The following is a 17382-nucleotide window of genomic DNA, read 5'->3' as shown; positions in this document are numbered from 1 at the left end:
AGCCTGTCGAAATTACCTCGCGGTTTCTGCGGCTCTTTTCTCAGCAGCACGCACAATTAGCAGCGCGAGCACAGGCAGGGAAAGTGAAAAGGAGTTTGGGAGGGGATACTCGGCTGCACGGGCAGGGCGACGTATTGGAAGTGAGAGTCGGACTGCGTCTGCTCCTGTCCGTGATGAGGAACATGCCGGTGCAGCTTGGTGATAGTCCCCCTTTTTACCTACATGTGGTCCAATGACGTAGCTCCCTTTTCACGCACATCTTTGCGTCCCCAACTTAACTCGAGTAACGTGATGACAGCGTTGCATTAAAACGACAGCAATTCCCAAATTTGCACATTTCAGCAACTCGAGATGACCTAAAAGAGCTCTCACGAAGCTCTATCTGTTGATCACACGGTATGGACGGAGGGCGGGGGCGAGGCGTCAGACCTGCAGCACGCCGCGCATGAAATGTCTGCTTGCATTTGCCTGAAGATGGAGCATTTGATTTACATGTTTAAAGCCTTAAGTATACAGGCTGTTGCCAAAGTCAATATCAGCGCTGCATTTGTTTTTCCCCAAACGGTTTAGCAGGACATTAAACATTTTGACAAAATTATCAAACTAACCTTCCTCCGGTGTGGCAGCCTCTGACCTCACGGCTAAATGTGTTTACCCTGGCTCAAATGGGCCATTTAGACTCCTTTTACTTTGTAAATACCAGTGTCATTTTTCTGAAGCTAATATTAAGATATGCCAGTTAAAATACACCCAGCAATCACTGCGGCACAAGTGTGCGCGCAGGGCCCCTCTCGCAGAAACGGTCGTTCGACCACGGCGGCCTCCGAGCACAGAGAGACGGGCAGTAAATGTTGTCATTCACTGCTTCGCCCGAGTGTGGTTATATAATTGCAGAGGGGGTGGGGAGCTGCAGCCTTTACCTGCGTATTGATATTAGAGCCCCTCTGCAAATATTAGTCTGAGGCGGTTTGATACCTCGGCAGTGATTGACGCGGGCTAATTGGATTAGAGTGGCAGCACAGTCGGCACAGAGCTACATTAAGAGTTCCCACTCTGGAAGGGGGGGCACGTTCACGGCTTGTAACTCTACACGGTCTTTCTTCCAGCCATTATCGCTCTCCAACGAGCCAGAAAACGAGTGTCAGTCTCAAAAGCCAAACAAAAGCATTTTTGAGGTAGTCGCTCATGGCAGTATGTGGTCCGTCACTCATTTTGCGGGCCTCGGTTAATAATGTGTTGCCTTCAATTAACCCGACTACACAAACAGTTAACTGGGAGAAAAGATTCAGATGATTTACAGTAAGAATAAGAGTAGGAGACTATAGTGATTAAAGGTGGATCTGCTCAGTTTGGGGCAGATATCTTTCTGGGACTAACGGAGGCCGGGGCCTTCAGGGCTGGCTTAGCTTTAGCTTAGCTTTAACCAGGATGCTGTTGTCTGTCTCTCAAACACTGTTTTAGTTTGCTAACCAGAAACAGAAGCGTTCCCACCGATCTGTGCCAAAGAAGCCCCTGATCAGAGGGGCTGATCATCCATCAGAGGGGCTTAATGGTCGGCTGCAAAAAAAGCGGGGGGAGACGAGAGGGGAGGCGAAGGGTGTTTTGGGGAGTTTGCAGGGCCTGTGGAGAACAGGGTCTTATTCCCGCTCCCTAGTGGGACAGTTAGCTGCAGGTGAAGGAAGATGAACGAGGAGCAGATCAGCACTGTTCATGAATCTTCAGGTTGCTTTCCATCCCATCATGCCTCCGTGCAGGGAGCCAAGACTTCACGGGTAGCTTATCTTTATTAAGATGAGCTGTAATGTTTCTGACAATAGCTGCAGGCTACTGGAGATGACGTCCATGCCCGCATACCTGAGCACAAGCAATTTCATGACTTCAGGGTGGCTTCAAACAGTCCAGGTTTGAATGTCCCTCTGATCTCCTGGTAGCATTTCAAACGGCAGAGTTTAGTCACCTACATCATTCCTCTGACTCAAACCATCCAGTCAAGTTTAAAAAGCCTCTGATCTGAAATGAGCAACGATTTCCCATCTCTATAAGTAAACCTTTTCCAGCACAGGTCAAAGTTTACGTTATTCATCAGTATGTGAGCATTTTTGAAATCTTCAAATTCCTTCTTTGTAAAAGAAATATCAAAGCCTCAGCTTACTATCCCCTCCTATTCTAGCTTCAGAAATCATAAGGTCAGGGGTCAAATCCCTCTGTCTTTACGTTAGGACAGAGGTGGGGTGACTGGGAAAAGCAGAGAAGTGCAGGATGGTCAGTGAAGGTGAATTTCAGGGAGAGATTAATGTGGCATATGAAAGATTCCCCTCATACCTTGAGCTTGAGTGGCTAGCAAGCTAGAGCAATGCCTGAGGCAGCTGGCAGTGATTAGCTTATGATTCACTTTAGCTACACATAGAGGCAGCTTGTAAAAATATGAACAGTATAACTGTTTCCTGAGTTTGTGCTGACAGCAGCTCCTGGGGGAATGGTGCTCTCTGCAGGAACACATGGCCACGCAGCGGCGCCGTGCCAGCACATGGATTAGCCAGGCTCGCAGCTAGCTTCTCCAGGGCTGGAGTCACACAAGCATCGTCAGGTTTGTGCTGATGGGCTCCAAAGTCAAGGGCAGCAAGGACAAGGCACCTTAAATTCTTAAACAGTAATAATCAGCAATCCTGCCGCCTCGATTTGAACTTGTATTTGTTTGATAGTTTTGCAAACCTTGTATTTCAAGGTTTCAAGGTGAGTTTTTGAGAAAGTTTTTACAACGATAGAGATTTTGACTATACCGCTCTATCGCGGTAGCGCATGTTGATGATGTCATCAAGCTGCGCCTGTTTTGGTCGAAAGCGTCGCAGCGGCTGCAGCCATTATCATCTGCAAATTATGCCGACAGTCATAGCAAAGAGATGAAGCACTTTTGAAATATGGGGAAAGCCAAAAGCTGCGCTTCCTCCACTTCCGTAACATTAAATCATTAATGACTTTTATCAAGTGGAAAAAAGTTAGCGTTCATCCTCTAGCTTCACTGTGCTAATGTTATGCTAACATAGCTGTGTCGCTAGCAATCACGTAGCACAACATTATATACCAGCTAGTCCAACTTCAGTAACCCTGCAAACACCACTGCTGTTTAGTTTTCTGTCTTCATTTATGTTGGAAGTGGTAGCAGAGCTGTACGTTTGAATTAATTTCAAAAATCTCTCAGTCAGAACATGGTATGTCATGTTTAGGTGGAAACTAGCGCGCTAACTTCCTGCTAACTTCTAACTCCGTTAAATTTAATAACTTCTATTTTCATGGATGCCTGGATGTTAAACTTAATTGTTACACCTGGCAAAGCAGCAACGCTGATGATTTTATTAAAGATTAAAGAATTTAGACCGTTTTTAACTCTCAGTGTTCGTTTGACTTTGGTACCTGAAACAGACGGAGTTTTGGACCCAGATTACTCCGCGAAGCTCCTCACTACGGCAGCCGTAATGCTCAGCCCTACTATATAGTATATAGTCCTTTACATTACAAACATCTACCTGAGTGACGCATCAAAGGATATAAAAGCAGTTCAGTTGTTGTGTTATTAGAGTTTAATTAGTGAGCTAAGATGTAAAAAGAATCACTTTCATAGGCTTAATATTCTTTCTGTATAAAACATATCTGCATTGCCATTTTCTGACAAATAAAACAAACGTGCTTTATTCTCCTCGTAAAATAAAGAGGAATCAAGTTAAGTAAAAGTAAGCATGGTTACTTTCATGTTCACTCGCTTCAGGGTCTGTTTTTCGACCAGAATTCGTGGGAACTGTTTTTACATTTATGACACAGGTGAACAGACTAAGCAATAACACGACCTTTCTCACAGAACCGAAGCCAAACCGTATTTTCTGGATCCAGTTTTACGATGAACACCGTGATAAATGTAGAAGCAGCGGAGCCTGAAGCGATGTACGGCTAAATAAAATGTTAAATAATTCAGCAAGAAAGCCTTCCAAGTTTTTGCACTTTCGCTTGACATCGTTTACCGTCTCCTCTTGATCGGTGCTCTCTGCCAAATGCCCCGCACAAAGCCTCTGCCAGCTACTGAGTGCTGGGCAGGACTCCCCTCGTGCATGGAGCAGTAGGTCATATAGCAGGCTCCAGCCAGGCCAGCAATGAGCAGTCATCTCTGGGCTCAGCTGCCTCCAGCAGCTCTCTGTCATCACAGTCATATAGCGCTTAGCACAAACCATATGCCCCTGCAGCACAGCGCACATAGTAACACAGCAGCAGTTTATGTGTTGGCATTCCTGATATGTAGTAATAAGTAGCTGCTGAATATTTGGGGAGGCGATTGGGCAGCTCCGTTTTTTAAAAGCAGGTCTGTTGTCCATCAGTCTGGATTTGGACCAGCTTTCTGTTTCATTAAGTTAATGTCAAGTGTACAACATTAAGTCGTTAAATCGCTCATTTTGAGTTTTGTGTAAACTTTAGCATCCAGGCAAGTGTCTGAATAAATACCAGACCTGGTTCTTACTGCTTCTGGATGCATTTATTACCATGATGTGATGAAGGCATACATTAAATCCACTTTTTTCCTCCTGTTTGTTTAAACCTGGCCTGATGTGGCCTTTACAGTAAAGAAATAATCATTCACTTTTTGCCAGCGTTACTTTGAATATAAAACTAAAGCTGTCTGAAAACAAAGGTGGAGTCTGCCTTCCAACACCTCCAAACATCAATAATGAACAAGTCACATATCGTTTGTTTCACCCTCGGCTTCTTTCATTTGTTTTATATTTAGTTTTATTGATTAAAAAAGTGTTGCAGCCCTTTAAATTTGGGGATGGTGGTCGATGTGTTTTCCATTTTGAGTCAACGAAAGAACGAATAAGCATGTTTTCCTGTCTGCCCTCGCTCCTCAGTTTGTCCTTAACAATAAACAACCAACGCTAACTTTAGTGGAATAAAGGTCCGTGTGGTAACCTCAGCACACTGTTGGTTGTGTTTTTTATGAGGAGACTAAATCGGCATTGTGTTGGAGGCATCTGAGTGTCCACGCCAGCTCATACGATGCTGAAGGTCATTAAGGGTAAACTTGCAGTTATCTCCCAGCATATATTTAGCAAAGTTATATTTGTTATTTTTAGACTTTTTAGACTAGAACCACCAAACCAGCAACTTCCTTTTTATCACGTTTCTTTGATTACTTCTCATTATGCAGCATCAGCATCAGGACTAAATCTGAGGGAATGGAAACTAGGGATGGGTACCGGTATCTGACATAAACGGTAGTAACCAGACTGAAAAGCAGCGCACATTTCGGTGCTTTTTTTTCCTGAGCTGTGACACACTTTAGATTCTAGCCAATCATTTTACGTTTCCGAGGATAGTAGGCGGGTCCAGGTACATACGTTCTTTTAGAGCAGAGCTACAGATTAAAAATGCCCAAGGCGAAGCGGTCAAAGTCTGGCTGTACTTCACAGCAAAAGATGCAAACTCAGCAGCTGCAACAAGTGCTTTAAGCTGATACTGTGATACTGTCAAAGGAGGTAACACCTCAAATCCAATGAAACACCTGGCGATGCATAGCGTTTTTTTTAAAGCCGAAAAATGCGCCGTATTTGATAGCTTGCTGCGAGACCTCACACCAAGTGCATCTACTGCTGGTGTGGTGCCTGTTATCGGACCAAATGACCAAAGAAAAAGTGGAAAACATCTAAACATGAGAGGTTTTTGGACAAAGTTTGTGTTTGCTGCTGTGTTCTCCATTCTTTAAGCACCGTTTAAGCACCGGCACCGTTTCAAAAGTACCGGTTTGGTACTGGTATGGGATAAAACCTAAACGATACCCATCCCTACAGATGGATGGATTTTTCAAGATGTAAATGAGGTATCATCTGATTAAATGTGCTAAATTGCAAAAATGGTGAAGTGACAAGGTTTTGTGAAATGTAATGTAGTAATGAAGTCAGACTGCAGGTGTGATTTAGTTATAAGTTACTTTTCTAGACAAACTAAGCTTGAAACTTAAATTCCATTGAAATACTTCAATCATCGTTGAGATCAGGAGATTGACAGACGGACTGTCAGTAGTAATATGGACTGTAAATGTTTTACTGGATGTAGAGAGAGCTTAGGCTGTGGATTTGTACTGGTCACTTGCACCTTGTTGGCTCCATGGAAGAGCTGGTGGCTCTGGATGTCCCTGCTTAAACTGCTCCCCCCACTACCTGTCACCCTGTCATCAGAAGATGGATGGATAGGTCATAGCCATCATGACAGCAGGAAACTTCACGTTAGACAGTAAGATGTGGTGATGAAGCACATTGCAGTTTTCTGATGTCATACTATAGATTTTGCAAAGTCAATTAGTTCAACTGGCACCGAACAGCGAAAACATTTCATAATTCTGCTTCGATTTCAAGATTTGATGTCATATTTGTGGCTTTTCCAGCACAGAGTGCGCCTCTTAAATGCAGAGATTGAAGAAAAACCAACTCCGTGTAGCCAGGACTGGCACCGTGTGAAGCTTGGAGATTTGCTGCTGTATCGAATGACAAATGGGTCCAATAGCACAGACGGATCTTTACCTAAAATATCAATATCTGCACAGGCCGGAGTCCACAAAGTCTCAAACACGTTAACTTAATATTTCTTCACTTAAATGTCATGAAGGTAAACAAGGGTTGTATTTTTTTTCTTCCCCGGCCACAAAGCCAAGGGTTACTGCTCTGGTGTGTGTTCGCTTCAATGCACACTCGGCTGTTTGTTGACTTAAGATCATAATATGCGGTAGGAGGAAGATTACGTGTGGGGAGCCCAAGTTTCCACACGCCTGGACTGTTTCTTCTTCGATGTGTGTGCAGGATCACTGACTGCTCCGCTGGGTTTGTTGGATCATGCGGTTAGCGGGCCGGCATGCAGCTCCGGCTTTGATTGGGATGTCACAGTGCATGAAGCATTTTATTGAGAAACTACTGAGGCTGTCAAGAAAGGAATGACTTTAAATTGAGAGCTTTTTATTCCTAGTTTCTCCGTGTCTGCTTCAGGGTGTCGGGTTCCCTCCTGTCTCCTGGGATGAAGACAGCGGGGACATCGCCTCCTCCGCTGGAGAAACAGCACGTCCACCCTCACCACAAGCTTTACCCTCACTATCACCAGCATCAGCCTGCCAGCGACGGTAAGGCTAACCCCGACACTCGACGCACAAAGCAGCTTAACTTCTTTCAGGAAATCTGTTTCAGCTTGAATTTGAATCACTTCCTGCATGTTTCAGTTTAATATCCTAAAAGGGTTCCTGTGGCAGGTGATTCAATGATTTCCTACGATAGGAACACATCACCTGAATATAATCTGAACCCAACTCTGCTCCTCTTCCAAAAGCTGCAGCACTCGCTGCCACATAAAAGAGAGAGGAAGTTGTCTCTTAGCGCGCCGATACAGCCCCGCAGCTCTGTCGGACCATTTTTAGGACGGCGAGAGATTCGAGTCGTAGAGACAGAGTGGGGAAAACCACACGCCGGAAGCCTTTTCCTCGAACTAGCCAACAAATGCTGGCTCGTGTATTCGGCCGTCTCTCGGCGTCCTAACGTGGCAGGTTCAGCTGTCACTCCCGAGCATTTTTCCTAATGCCTTAAACACTGTTTTCACTGTAAAGATCTACACATGGACGTCTCTCAAACCACGCTGTGGTCGGCCTGTTGCGTAAATGCGCTCCAGGAAGGGCTGCTTTCCCATTATCATGACTCCTGCGGTTGATCTGGATCACAAACTCAGATGACGGGGACAAATGCTACATACCGTGTAGCTTGGCAGTGTTAGCACAAACACAAAGATAGCATTGTCATAAGCCGGATGGACCGGGCGCTTAGTGACAGTGGAAACAGTCCCGCTGTAATGGCAACTGATGAAGTCCAGCTTCTCTTTTTCTCTCTGCCCATTTCTTAGAATACCAAGGCAGCTTCCAGAGCTGCTTCCATTTCGGAGACTCCTACAGGATGGAGCAGACAGTCGGTGGCGTCCACGTCCCGGGAGATTCTCACACCTACACTTCACATCAGCCCAATGGCTTCCACATGTCGACGAGCAACACCGGCTCTGCGGGTGAGGATGACTGTCCTCTTAGCTTGTGTACAGGCTGAGCTGCAAGTATCACCATTTAATCAGCATATTAAACAAACTGTTCCTGGATCTGTTCCAGGCTTCAGCTTGACCCAGGAGCTGCAGGGAGGCGGCGGCTGCCAGTTCTTATCCAGCCCAGAGGATAGCATTTTCTTCCAGGTGGGCAGCTTTGACCGTAGCTTGAGCCACATGTCCTCCATCTACACAGAGACATGAAGGAACTGGAGCGAGACACGCTTCACCACACTACTCCGCGGTCCTTCCTCGTGCATCCTCACACGCTTAGATCTTTTTTTCTCTTCAGTTCTGGTTTCGTTTTTCCAAAAACAGAACAAAGATCACATTGTAAGTGGGTTATTCTGACTTAAGTGCAAGATAGAAACCAATAAATATGATGTAAATGCAACTGTGACACTGAATGGAAGTGGCTTCAGTGGCAAAAACAATGGTAGTGTTTCCCGACCTTTTTTTTTCCTCATGACTCCTTAAAACATTAAACTGTCTACTTATGATTGCGCCTACTCAGCTGCATCTGCTTTGATCAGTTCAAGCAAACAAAAGCTGACTTCTTTTGTACAACATGAATAACTTCAAAGGCCAATGTACAAGTAATAACACTAAAATAAGCACGAGACTACAAAAAGGTTTGATAATGGGGCACCCCATCATGAAAACAGTCAGATATTTCTATTTCTATTATGGAAACTTCCTGCAGTCTTTAAATTCATTCTAATTCATGCTAATGCTAATTAGCATTCAGACTGAAAAACTAAAATCCTGTTGGATTAAAGGTCCAAGTCACCAGGCTGCAAACTGCTGACACGATCGGCAAATAAATGATGTTGTTGATGGTGCAGGTTTTACTCTGTAATGCGCCTCGAGGCAGCAGTTGTTGGCGCTGTATAAATAAAACTGAATTGAATTAAATGTTATTAAATGACAAAAATGACATTAAAACCTGCACACAGACAATACAATCAGCTTGAGCTTCTACATACAACAGCTCATTTTAACACCACAAACCTCTCCTCTCCTCCTCTTTGTTTTTTTCTCGGTAATCCACACTGACGTGTAGAGGAGAATATAACGTTTTGCAGTGAAGTTTTATCAGTGGGGAAAAAAAGTTTGCGTTTCTCTTGTTAAGTAGTTTTTTTTTTTTTTGCCTTTTGGATTTATCTCGGGAGGAGGGTTTGGGCAGAGAAACCATCCTACTTTATTATAATTATTATTATATGTATAAAATGTACAGTTTGTTTACAGCAATCATTTGAATGTTTGTCATTCCTCAGTTTAAGAAATAAATAACTGAATCATCACGCGGTGTCTCTTTTTTAAAAACAATATGACAGATGCTTCAGATTGCTCACATTTGTTCTGTGTTTATTATATTGTTTGTTTTTATAAAGACAACTATGTAACAAATGCAACACACCAATGCATTTATAGCCTGAAATATTGTGCAATGTCAGTCCCCAGAGCTAGTTGTGTGTTGAGCACCCTGAGAAAAACTCTCACACTGTGGACTTGTTGCGCCCTCCAGTGGTCGCTGTGAAGTACTGCAGATTTTGTTTCAAAACATAAACCTTTAATGTACATCATGTACAATGCCCATATATATATGTGTATATATATGTGTGTGTATTTTTTTAAACCGTTGTGTTTCAGCTGTGTGTTGCCTCATCACGGCGTCTCATTTCTGCTTCTTCGTCTTCCTGAGGTAGCTCTGATAATAAAAGTTACTGAAGAGGATGATGAGGGTGATGCAGTAACCAACCACCACAGCATTCATGGCGTCGGGGTAGTTGCAATCTGCGAACAGGTTGTACGCTGTGTGCACAACGATCAGGAGAAATTGCACCTGGAGAGGCGACATGGTTCACATCGGTTTAATGATTCAAACATGCTGCCGCGCACATTTTTAAATATCTCACTGCAGAGCTGGAGACGCTCACCAGCTGCAGAGATGTCAGGTACCGTTTCCACCACAGGTATTTCTGCATGTGAGGGCCGAGTGCAGCCAGGCCATAGTAAGAGTACATTATAACGTGGACAAAGGTGTTGATCAGGCCGATGAAGAACGCTGCAGGAAACAACAGAAAAAGGTTTTCCACACAGAAAAGCTGGTTTAAATATATATTGGAAAAAGGATTATGGAGATGGAGCTGTTAGGTAAGCGGGAAAGAGAAGACCACTAAGAGGACTGGTGTGACAGAGGAGGATGCCAGAGATCGGGGAGGTGGATGAGCCACTGTGGCGACCCCTAAAGGGAGAAGGGGAAATATTTCAGTATGAGAATACTTACACTGTCCACCTGCCACATACTTTACTCCCGACCACCAGTTGAAGATCATAGTACTGTGATGGTAAACATGAAGGAACGTCAGCTGATTGTTCTTCTTCCGCAGGATGATTAGAAGCTGCACACAGAGAAATGAGCAAAGAGCTACAGCGAGCAGCTAGCAGTGTATATGCAATGCAAGTTTATGCAATTGCCTAACATGAACGATCCCCGTCTGTAGCTACATCAGACTCTACCGCATAAGGAAGGAGAAAAGTGCCTGTACTAAAGGCTAAAAGGAAAGGAACTGAACGTGCAACAGGAAGCATAAATACTGAAACATACTGAGAGGTGATAAGAGTGAAATCAAAAGGAGTAATTTTCAGGGATGAAGAACAAAGAAAATAAGAGCAAATGAGAGAAAGTTAAATCATAGAGTCAGAGCAGCAGTGAGTATTGAAAGAAAACGCAAAGCCGGTTGGTCCAGATAGAATGGAAATGTATAGGAGGAGCAGCGAGGTTTACTTGGAAAGTGAGATGTTGTATGATTACTGGAAAAAAGAGAAGGAAATTCCCAAGAGTACGACTGTGCCTTTGGGGTATTAGGTGCATACAAGGCTGTCGCAAAAGAAGAGCTGTACTGCATGAGGACACTGAGAGTAGCAGAGACGTATGTGATGAAGAGCACAATGTTAATCGTTTTAAGCTTTGGAACATCCAAACAAACAAAAAACTCACAGTCAGCACCAGTGGCAACGTGGAATGATATATTCCTGGAGCTTATGTTAAGATCAATCCATCGCATATGCAAGAAAAGCACTCATTCAAGCAGTGTTGGGAAGGTTACTTTTAAAATGTATTCCACTACAGATTACAGAATACATGCCCCAAAATGTATTCTGTAACGTATTCCGTTACGTTACTCAATGAGAGTAACGTATTCTGAATACTTTGGATTACTTAATATATTATCATGCTGTTTACAACTACATGAATGTACTATTGCTGTGATTTATTACTGTTACTGAAGGTCCGCGGCTCCGAACCGTAGTAAAGGGACCTCTGGCTAATACGGTGGGTTCTGTGTCGGGCTCGTAGCTGAAAACTAGCTTTACTTTGTTGTCTGGGTCACTTTGCTAGCAGAGACAGAGAGAGGCGTTGAAAGGCTGCTCCAACGGAAATTATTGTTTTGGAGGAAAACACGAACACGGTGTACAGTCGAGTCTTAATAGCTTACTTACAACTGGGCTCGTCAGGCTCTCTTCTTGGCTGCAGTGGTTATTATTATATTTACATGCTTCCAGCTCCCGTTTCTACTCGATGACAGCTCGTACTTTTCCTTTTTCTCCCTCCCTCGCTCACAGACACATAACGTGTATGGCAGTCCATTCTCCCTGCAGCACGGACTACACTGCCTATGATGCTACATTCTTTAGAGCTATACCGTTAGCATTCTGCCTGTTAGCTTAGCACAACAGCAACAAAAAGGCCTCTCTCACCCAGGAAACACGCAGAGAGAGAGCGGCACCCTGTAACCATGGCAACCGTAACGCTGCCACCTGGAACAACAGAACGTAGCTGTCAAACAAAACCCAAACAGTCCTGACCCGCCACAATATGAAACAGGGAAGTACCGCCGTGTAATCCATTTATTTCAACAAAGTAACTGTATTCTAAATACCACCTTTTTAAACGGTAACTGTAACGGAATACAGTTACTCATATTTTGTGTTTTAAATACGTAACGGCGGTACATGTATTCCGTTACTCCCCAACACTGCATTCAAGTAAATATTGCTAAAATGCTCCCACCTGCTCGTCTTTAAAAAAAATGGTGACAGTGTGGGCTTGAACCCCGCCCTCTGCTTTAGCCTTACAGCAACGATTGTCTGCTCGACTGCATCCCCACCTGCTGTTCTATTCTTTGAAAATGTCTAAGGGCCAACAAACATTTACAACATTTTTTAAGTACTAACCAATCTCGTTGTTTTTGAACAGCACCTAATGTGGTGGACCCTCCAAAGAGGGTCTCAGCATTGATCCTGAGAGCGACAGATGAAGGTTCAGTTACACTCTGAGCTTTTCCCGTTTCCAGTGGCAGTGGACAGGCTGATAGAGCATATGAAGCAAGCGTGAACTATGACCTGTGCAAACCACATCACTATGGACCAGGCTGACCCGAACAAGTGGGAAGTGAGGATGAAGAAAAGGTGAAGAGGTGGAGAAGAGCAGGGTGGAGCGGATGGAAAACAATCAGGAGATACAAGCAACATTTAAAGGGAAGGTTTAGACGTTGGTACGGAGGCGATGCTGCTGTGACAGGATCAGGAAAGAGTGCATCAGCTCAGGTTGGGCTGTGTGGATACATACCGTGTCACTGAGCTCTATGACCTTAGAGAAGAAAAACCACCAGCACACTCTGGCCATCTGGGGAAAAAGTGTAACTTCTGTATAAACTGTTTGTCAGGTATGTATGAAATGCAGCCTGTGAGGGATCAAACTTCTCAACACACACAACAAACAAACCACAAAATATACTCAATGCATAACTTTCTTACCCTCATTGCCAGCGGACTGGTGCTGTAATCTACAGGCTGACACAGCAAGCTGTAGTTAAGGAGCCAGGATGTAACAAGGAACTGAAAATAATCAGGCAGTTATTCATCTTCACGTCTCATGAAACGAGACTTTCTAAAACACAGTTATTAATCAATTAAATACTGTACAGACGTATTTTAACATGTCTGCTTTGGTTCATACAGTCACGTTTATCTAAGTAACTTTAACTGGTTTAAACTTTAACAGTAAGAAGCCTAAAGCAGGCTCAGGGTGGGGCAGCGCATGGGGAGACGGTACAAACACAGACTGAGGAAGAGAGGACAAAAACTGAATGACACACTGCAGTCGTGTAAAGACACGTGGGCGGTGAAAAGAGGGGAGTGGTGAAGAAGCGCTCAGTGCATCACATGAAGCACTGCAGCCGTCTGAGACAACAGCAGCATAAGATCGTTCAGGGTCACCTGATCTAACCCAAACTACAAGCTTCATCAAACAGTAACGTTTTGAGTCTAATCTTAAAATTACAGCGTCTTTCTCGTGAACCATGTATTTATTACTTCCAGGCTGGACGACTGTAAGTCATTATTATCAGGAAGTCCTAAAAACTCCCTGAAAAGCCTTCAGCTAATCCAAAATGCTGCAGCAAGAGTCCTGACAGGGACTAGAAAGAGAGAGCAGATTTCTCCTGTTTTGGCTTCCTGTTAAATCCAGAATTCAAAATCCTGCTCCTCACATACAAGGTCTTAAATAATCAGGCCCCATCTTATCTTAATGACCTTGTAGTACCATATCACCCTATTAGAGCACTTCGCTCTCGCTCTGCAGGCCTACTTGTTGTTCCTAGAGTATTTAAAAGTAGAATGGGAGGCAGAGCCTTCAGTTTTCAGGCCCCTCTTCTGTGGAACCAGCTTCCAGTTTGGATTCAGGAGACAGACACTATCTCTACTTTTAAGATTAGGCTTCAAACTTTCCTTTTTGCTAAAGCATATAGTTAGGGCTGGACCAGGTGACCCTGAATCCTCCCTTAGTTATGCTGCAATAGACGTAGGCTGCCGGGGGATTCCCATGATGCATTGAGTTTTTCCTTTCCAGTCACCTTTCTCACTCACTATGTGTTAACAGACCTCTCTGCATTGAATCATATCTGTTATTAACCTCTGTCTCTCTTCCACAGCATGTCTTTATCCTGTCTTCCTTCTCTCACCCAACCAATCACAGCAGATGGCCCCGCCCCTCCCTGAGCCTGGTTCTGCTGGAGGTTTCTTCCTGTTAAAAGGGAGTTTTTCCTTCCCGCTGTCGCCAAAGTGCTGCTCATAGGGGGTCATATGATTGTTGGGTTTTTCTCTGTATCTATGAAGCGCCTTGAGGTGACTTTTGTTGTGATTTGGCGCTATATAAATAAAATTGAATTGAATTGAATTGAATCCAACAATAGTAAGGACAGATGAGGCTTTGCTACAAACATCTAGACGGACTAGTTCTGGAACAAGATTCGTTGGACAGACAAAACTAAGACGAACGTTTAGCAGAAAGAGGGGAAGAAAAGAAGGATTCAAGATCCAAAACACACCACATCATCAGCCAAACATGCTGGAGGGGATGTTGTGACAAAAACATGTACGACCGCGAGTTAAACTGGTTCCCTGGTGTTTATTGACGATGTTACTGCTGATAAAAAGAGCATGTAGTAGTCTGATGCCTATAGCGCTATAATCTCTCCCTGACCTGAACCCAACCTGCAAAGCACAGATTGGACACAGGTCTCAGTAGCCTTTGAATCTATAAATCTTCTCTTCAAACACAACTGACCTCTATATTTGAATTCATTAGGTTGGTGCACAGATGCACGTACAGAGACATTGTGCCACTGTTCAAACACATCATTGCTTTGCTCAGAAGCTGGTTGGTTAATTCGTTTTCCTGCTATAACAGAACAAAGAAGGAGCTTAAACACACCTCATGGCACATATACACCGACAGGCCAACCATGGCGAAGTTGTAAACAATGAGGACCACTTTGAGCTCAAAGGGTTCTCTGTGCTTCATCAGACGAGGGCCGGCCCAGATTACAAACAGATAAAGCAGGAAGATGAGCGTCACCGGGACTGGGGAGTAGACCAACAGCCAGGGGTCCGTTCTCTTGTCTGGATAGCAGGAATTGCAGGTTAGGTAGAATTTAAAAATGAACAAATGAGTTAAAGGAAAGATCCAAAGTAAAATAATGATTGGAGCTGCTGTGATCTCACGAAATTCTCACCAATGATTCCTGAGATGTGGTTTTTCTCTCAAGGCTGCTCAGGAAATGCAAAAAAGTTGCTGTAACTTAGTTAATATACCCTCCCCGGCCACTTGATTAGGTACAGTGTTGGACCACCTTTTGCCTCAATTCTTCATAACACAGATTTCATCGAGGTGCTGCAAACATTCTTCAGAGATTTTGGTCCATGTTGACATGAGAGCATCACACAGCCGCTTGCATTCTCCCACCACAAAGGTGCTCTCGTGACATCTGGTGACTGTGAAGGCCGTTTGAGCACAGTGACCTGTTTAAACAATGATCACTTGGTACTAAGGGACCATGAAAATACCCCCACACACCATCACACCACCTTCAACAGTATGAACTGTTGATACAAGGACGGATGGATCCATGGTATTCATGCATGTTTCAGATTCATCAGTACAGGCAGCATTTTTCCAGTCTTCTGTTGTTCAGCGTGCAAACTGTAACTTCAGTTAGTTACAGTTGCCTTCCTAACCTCTGACCTTTGACACCAACCAGGCATTTTTCAGCCAGAGACCTGCTGCTCACTGGATACTTTCTTCTTTGTTTGGTCCATTCTCTATAAAATGTAAATACAGCTGTGTGGCAAATATAACTGTGCAATGTGATTGGCTGATTAAATATTTCTCTAACAAATAAGGTTGAACAGAAGCACCTAATTGGCCAGTGAGTGTACATGTGCTGTTAGCATTTATGAACAAGCAGCTAAGAAACTAGTTTTCTCCATAAACATTTTTGGTAAGTGAGCTCGGATGCCTGCTGCTCCTCTATGCTTATTACAAAGATAACTGTAACAAGACAATAACAAGATAAAAAGTGTCACGCTCATTCAGACAGTCATGTGGCAAAAACCACAGAGCAGTCATTGTGAAGCCGAGCTCTGGAGCACATCTGCATCTTCCCACTCATTCAATAGACTAAGACAAGGTTTCCTTTTACACTGAAAATCTGCCCAACAACCACACGAGACACAGAGATGCAAAAAGAAAAGGCAATAAAAGCATAACACACATGTGGGAAAATAATCAACATCATACCTCCATTGTCGACTATCCTCTGGTGTACAGACAGGACAGTTTGCCATGCGGAATCCATCTGAGAGCTTTCAAGGACTTTAAACAAAAGAAGAAGAAGAAAACCCCTCAAACGTCCTGCAGTTCAAGACAGCAATTTGCCCGCTGATGCTCAGACGCAGTAAACTTCAGTGACAGTGTGGAAGAAACTTTTGGACTGGGCTTAAAGTTCAGTAAATGTGAGCCAAGTGCAGCTGCAGCCCTGCGAGAAAATGAAGACAGACCGGAGCAACCAGTCGTGTCAGAAACAGCCGCAGGATCGGCTGCAGCTCAGGCAAACAAACCAAACACTGCACGGTGACACAAAGTGTCTTTCGCTCGAGTTTTTCGATGTATAGAAACCGTGATTTCAATCACTTCCTGTTTCATTCGGCCCACTAAGGGGCGCTGTTTCCCTACAAAGTTTGGCTGATAAAGGCTGTGTCCCAATTCAGGGGCTGCATCCCAATTCAGGGTCTGCATCCCAATTCAGGGTCTGCATCCCAATTCAGGGTCTGCATCCCAATTCAGGGTCTGCATCCCAATTCAGGGTCTGCTGCCTTAAAGTACGCAGCCTCAACGATCCTCAAAGGCCGCGTACTTAAAGACCGCTAAGGCCGGAAGTGCGAGGCTTGTGAAATGGGACGGTCTAGCCTCCGTCGCGCTGCCCAGGTTGCCTAGCAACCATGATACTAACAGCTGGAAACGTTTCATACAGCTTTGTTTGACAGAAATGAAGGAGAAAATCTTTTGTTCATTTGTTTGTTTGTTTCTACATGAGCTTTGATCATTCTCTGATTAAGCTCAGCTATTGAACAGCGTATATTTTAAAGTAAAGGCTTTAAAACCAAGTTAGTACAAACGTCACTAATGTCACATGACTTTGCCGACATGTGGCCAACAGGAATGTTTTAATGTTCTTCGTTATTAAACATTTGCACATAAATAAGTGACATAATATTCAGTACTTACTTAAAGTTTACTCTTCGGCGCCCCTCATCCGCCGTTTTTTTTTCGGCAAAATTATCCACACCCACCGCCGCGCTATGCATTCTGGGACATGTTGGGCCACGAAGTCTACACCGCCACGTCCTTAAAATTCAGGGAAATGAAACACG

At 44.0% G+C, this 17382-nt stretch overlaps 2 protein-coding genes across 3 annotated transcripts in view; one reads left to right on the top strand and one right to left on the bottom strand.

Annotated features, from left to right (window-relative positions):
• Positions 1-9667, top strand: part of glis1b (GLIS family zinc finger 1b) — a 99438-nt gene extending 89771 nt beyond the window's left edge. Inside the window, exons 9-11 of the mRNA XM_085151283.1 lie at positions 7020-7150; positions 7918-8073; positions 8171-9667. Of these exons, the coding sequence (XP_085007409.1) occupies positions 7020-7150; positions 7918-8073; positions 8171-8307 (424 nt within the window). The 3' untranslated portion in view covers positions 8308-9667. The remainder of the gene's footprint in view (positions 1-7019; positions 7151-7917; positions 8074-8170) is intronic.
• On the bottom strand, positions 8574-16748 carry elovl8b (ELOVL fatty acid elongase 8b). Of its 2 annotated transcripts, XM_085151310.1 has the most exons (7): positions 16250-16747; positions 14885-15072; positions 12928-13008; positions 12740-12796; positions 10394-10508; positions 10044-10171; positions 8574-9949 (listed from the first exon to the last, which is right to left on the bottom strand). In XM_085151310.1, the coding sequence occupies exons 1-7, from the start codon at positions 16305-16307 to the stop codon at positions 9782-9784; spliced, it is 795 nt and encodes a 264-aa protein (XP_085007436.1). In that variant the 5' UTR covers positions 16308-16747; the 3' UTR covers positions 8574-9781. The 2 variants fall into 2 exon arrangements, with proteins under 2 accessions (XP_085007436.1, XP_085007438.1); XM_085151312.1 differs by lacking the exon at positions 12740-12796 and having other exon boundaries at positions 16250-16748.
• Positions 16749-17382: the final 634 nt, after the last annotated feature.

Source organism: Neolamprologus multifasciatus, chromosome 23, assembly GCF_963576455.1.
Source record: "Neolamprologus multifasciatus chromosome 23, fNeoMul1.2, whole genome shotgun sequence".
NCBI lineage: Eukaryota > Metazoa > Chordata > Actinopteri > Cichliformes > Cichlidae > Neolamprologus > Neolamprologus multifasciatus.
This window is presented reverse-complemented; position numbering and strand designations above follow the sequence as displayed.